Here is a 4,789-nt window from a genome sequence, read left to right as displayed (position 1 = left end):
GACTCGTGACTCCCAACAAATCAGATGGGCGGTGGGCGGAGATTGCTTTAGGCCACAGAGTGGTGAGTTCTGACAGGCTGCATCAAAGCCAAATAGCGCGTTTCAAAATTAAGTTATTTTATCTGCGAATCGGTTTTGAAAATGACCGATACCGATAATCATAAAAATGCTTAATATCTGCGCCGATAATTGGTCGACCCCTAATTCAAACATGATGCATTTGGAAAACGTGACCTTTTCTAACCCAGATAAATGTTCCTCACTGGCTATTCGTCACTAGGCCATGGGTCAAAAATGATTGCAATGTAAAGTGTTTAGTTTTTAAAAGAACAAATTTTAGGCCAAAAAGTGAATCGGATGTCCATGGATTTGGTCTACTTGAGTGATGATAATTTGTTTCTGAAACCCACCTCATGTGAATATTTTATTATTGTCATAATATAATTTTAATTAAAAAAACATTTTGGCGGGTATTTGAACGACTTGTCAATAAAAAAGGATCAGTATTAGTTATGTCATAGCTATGACCCATGATTTTGTACTAGCAAGATGGTGGCAAAAATCTGTAGTGCAGAATGAGTCCTCAATATTTTTGGTTTATTTTCCCGGAAAAGAAAGATGGTTGATCCTTGGTTTGCAGGATATTTTATTCCATGCTGTCTGTTTCTCAGATTGATGAGCCTAATGCCTTTGGAAACACTGCTCTCCATGTGGCCTGCTACACGGGACAGGAGGCTGTAGCCAACGAGCTGGTCAACCGTGGGGCCAACGTCAACCAGCCCAACCACCGCGGCTACACACCCCTCCACCTGGCTGCCGTGTCCACTAACGGGGCTCTCTGCCTGGAGCTGCTGGTCAACAACGGTGCTGATGTCAACATGCAGGTCTGGATAGGGAAACGGGAGTGGTTTATTAATGCATTTCTCTGATTGGATGATCTAAACGTATTTGACTTGAATTTTTGTATCCTTTCTCAATGTTTTTAAGCTTTAGGAAAGACATTCCTTTATTTTTTCTTTTCCACAGAGTAAAGAAGGGAAAAGCCCTTTGCACATGGCAGCCATTCATGGACGTTTCACTCGCTCTCAGATCCTTATTCAAAATGGTTAGTTACTTTCCTTTTTCACTCAATTTCCAATTCCTTTTGTAGTATTTAACCCCTACTTGTTGTTTCCTCAGGTGGGGAGATAGATTGTGTGGACAGATATGGCAATACTCCTCTTCATGTTGCTGCTAAGTACGGCCACGAGCTGCTTATCAGCACCTTAATGACAAACGGTGCTGACACAGCCAGGTAAAAACATGTTTGTTAAGTGAGACTTTGTTTAGGTGTTTTTGTTTTCTTGCTTTGTAGTGAGTGAAGTAAAGTCATCTTTTACAATATAACAATTGCATAATGTCTTTATCATACAATCTTAAGCAAATTATGTGGCTAATGATCATGAATTACATTTATGCAAAATGGTATGTGGGGCTGAAGCAGTGTTTTTTTAGTATTAATTATAAATTATATTATATTCTAATTTATTATTATTTTTAAGTAATTTTATGTGCTTTTTTTTTTTTTCAATAATTCTTTAAAAAGTTTAGTACTCTTTAGAGAGTACTTTAACTTGTTCAGTTAGTTGCCAAGACTACATTTCATTTTTACAAGATTCAGTTTTTCATGTAATATTTATATTTTAGCTTTATTGTAATTACAAAATTGCACATTTTATCATATGATTTAGTTTTAGTTAATAACATCAGCACTGGGCTAAAGTGTGTCACTGGCTCAATAAGTAACAAGAAAGAAAAAAAACATTCATATAATGTTGCAAGTCATTGCAAAATGTTGAAGATTGGATCACTACATTAAAAAATTGTGAATATTATACATTTCCTCGCTTTTTCATGAAAATGTGAGAAAATTTCAGTTAATAGCAGGCACCCTCACATATAATTAGGTGTATTTGTTTCATGTGCATCTCATTTCTCCTTGTATTTCTGACAATTTAGTTAAAAATGGCACAGTCTTACCCCTCTTCCAAAAGGAATTTGCATTTACAAGGAAACTGATTCTAATCTCCTCTCAGTTTGCATGTTATCTGCTTGTGGCATGTGTAATGAAATAATTTGCTTATTTGTCTTCTTTGTACAGACAAGGGATTCATGGGATGTTTCCTCTACACTTAGCTGTGCTCTACGGGTCCTCTGACTGTTGTCGTAAGCTACTTTCCTCAGGTACGCACACTTTCTCCCAGCAAGGGCCAAATGAAAATGGTTTTGTCCCTAGACTATATTGTATATGTCCTTGTCCCTTAGGGAAGTGCTGTGATTGTAATAATATGGTACTAAATAGTTGTCATATATATATATATATATATATTTTTTTTGCAATATAACAAAGAGTGAAAAATTTAAGGGGGTCTGAATACTTTCCGTACCCACTGTATATATATATATTTTTTTTCTATTTATTTGTACAGGGACAACGCACAACAACAGTGTTGTGCCAGAGTTAGCTATAAAGCTAATTTGCATCTGCAGTCCCAGATTTATGTGCATGTTACTTCAAAAAATGTCAAATTCCATGCTACTTCATTAGTAATAGACTGAAGTCTTAAAGCAGTCCATTAACTGCTTTTCACATGACCGATTTCCTGCCAGCCAAAGTGACAGTGTTTTCCTCTAACTAACACTGCATTGACTTTTGCAGGTCAGCTCTACAGCATTGTGTTGTCAATGAGTAAAGAACACGTGCTCTCGGCCGGATTTGACATCAACACCCCAGACAACTTTGGGAGGACCTGTCTACACGCTGCTGCCTCTGGAGGGTGAGGCTGCAGCTCTACTTAGAATGGGCTATTTAAAAAGCCACTGGCCCACTTTACATCAGGTGTCCCATAAAAACAGCGTTTTATGCGCACAAATGCCAACCAAGGTCGTTTTGCTGATTCTGACTCAACAGCCAGCATCTGAATGTAATTGAAAAAGATGTTTAACATATTTATTTATGCATATCCTTTATTTTCTTCATTCAGGAATGTTGAATGTCTCAACCTGCTCTTAAGCAGTGGAGCTGACATGAATAAGAAGGACAAGTTTGGAAGGTACAAATCTTCTTTCTTTGATAAAATGGGATGCTCACAATTTCTGTCATGATCATGTCTGAAGTGTGCATGATGTAAATATTCCTTATGCCAAGTAGTGATGCTCTGCAATCATTTTTTATCACATTTAATAATCAACACTCAAATATACAGTTTTTATGTCAACTTTTTAATTATATAATTTTGTCAAAAAATGTATTTCGGCTGATTGTTTTTGGTTTCAGTGTATTCCGTGCAATTTCTTCTCTTTAATATAGGATTTTGGCATGAAGTATGCTGAACCTTTTTTTTTAGGTTTACCAGTATGCTGAGTGTTTAAATTTGTCTCTCCACCAGGACTCCTTTGCACTATGCGGCTGCTAATGGTAGGTATCAGTGTGTGGTGGTTCTGGTAGGAGCGGGGGCGGAGGTCAATGAGCGTGACCGCTCTGGCTGTACACCTCTACACTATTCAGCTGCATCGACTGCGTTCTGCAGGTGAAATGCACTCACACACATCCACACATCATCTTGCAACTATTAAATATAATAGTGCATGGTGTACACCGCATTACTGATTTCTGGTGTCTTTCTCAGAATGGACCGACCCCATGCCAGCACCCATCAGAACCAAGAGGATGGGGAGAAGGAATCCTTCCTGTAAGTTTTGTTTTTTTGTTTGTAAATGAAGTTCTGTACCTAATCTTAGCAGCTCTTACTTGAAGTTTGTTTTTTCCACTTGAATTATTGAAATAATAATTACATTATATATGCTTTACACTTATGTCACATGTGTCACATGACCATCTGGAGTGGAATCATTGGTGCAGATAATGTCAGCTGTCTCTTTGAACACTGTTTAGTGCTAGGGGTGTGCAGACCCCTAGTGGTCCATTAAGGTACTGCACATTGTTTCAAAGGTCTCCCAGGGGTCAGCAAAGTAGTTTGGAAAAAACTGTATAAAATAATTAAGAAACAAACAATTTATTTAGCAAGGATGCATCTTCAGCTATACTGTATAATGTAACATCTATGTTACAAAATTTTCTGTTTGATTCTGTTCTGAAGAATCATGTGGCAATGAAGACTGAAGTAATAATAAATTACATTTTAAAATGTATTAAAATAGAAAAAAAATATTTTAAATCACAGTTTCACAAATTACTGTTTTTACTTGATTTTATCAAAATAAATGCTGTGTTGGTGATCACAAGAGACGACTTTTAAAAACATTTTAAAAAATCTTACATACCCCAAACTTTTGAATGTTAGTGTGACTGAGGAAAGTTGTTTTGGTCTTTGAGCCCCATGCATTTTGATACTTTCAGGTGTGTGGAGCATTTGTTGGATAATGGTGCTGATCCATCTCTGTGCAACACTAAAGGATACAGTGCTGTGCATTATGCTGCAGCCCATGGCAACAAACAAAACCTGGAGCTGGTGAGATTGATCTTTCACTCTAAAAAATGCTGGGTTAAAAACAACCCAACTTGGGTTATTTGGCAACCCAGCGCTGGGTAAATATTAGACAGAATACATGCTGGGTTATTTTGACCCAGCGATTGGGTAGAAAAAATAACCTAGCATTAAAAATGACCCAGCAACTTAATTACAGAAAAACTACCTAGCACCTAGGTAAAAAAAATATTAAAAATAACCCAATAAAATGACCCAACAGGCTGAACCCAGCATTTGGGTTAAAAAAAATAACTCGGCCC

The 4,789-nt window shown here is 37.1% G+C and overlaps 1 protein-coding gene across 1 annotated transcript in view; it reads left to right on the top strand.

The window, feature by feature from the left end:
• The window catches only part of LOC107723718 (serine/threonine-protein phosphatase 6 regulatory ankyrin repeat subunit C-like), a 23,270-nt gene that overhangs the window by 8,065 nt on the left and 10,416 nt on the right, over positions 1 to 4,789 (top strand). The window contains exons 8-16 of the mRNA XM_016532429.1: positions 672 to 884; positions 1,027 to 1,105; positions 1,180 to 1,294; positions 2,141 to 2,223; positions 2,699 to 2,816; positions 3,024 to 3,092; positions 3,429 to 3,569; positions 3,669 to 3,731; positions 4,400 to 4,511. Coding sequence (XP_016387915.1) covers positions 672 to 884; positions 1,027 to 1,105; positions 1,180 to 1,294; positions 2,141 to 2,223; positions 2,699 to 2,816; positions 3,024 to 3,092; positions 3,429 to 3,569; positions 3,669 to 3,731; positions 4,400 to 4,511 — 993 coding nt within the window. The remainder of the gene's footprint in view (positions 1 to 671; positions 885 to 1,026; positions 1,106 to 1,179; positions 1,295 to 2,140; positions 2,224 to 2,698; positions 2,817 to 3,023; positions 3,093 to 3,428; positions 3,570 to 3,668; positions 3,732 to 4,399; positions 4,512 to 4,789) is intronic.

The sequence above is a fragment of the Sinocyclocheilus rhinocerous genome, unplaced genomic scaffold (assembly GCF_001515625.1).
Source record: "Sinocyclocheilus rhinocerous isolate Xijiao unplaced genomic scaffold, SAMN03320098_v1.1 scaffold905, whole genome shotgun sequence".
Classification (NCBI taxonomy): Eukaryota; Metazoa; Chordata; class Actinopteri; order Cypriniformes; family Cyprinidae; genus Sinocyclocheilus; species Sinocyclocheilus rhinocerous.
The sequence above is the reverse complement of the archived record's forward strand: the minus strand, read 5'-3'. Positions and strand labels throughout refer to the sequence as shown.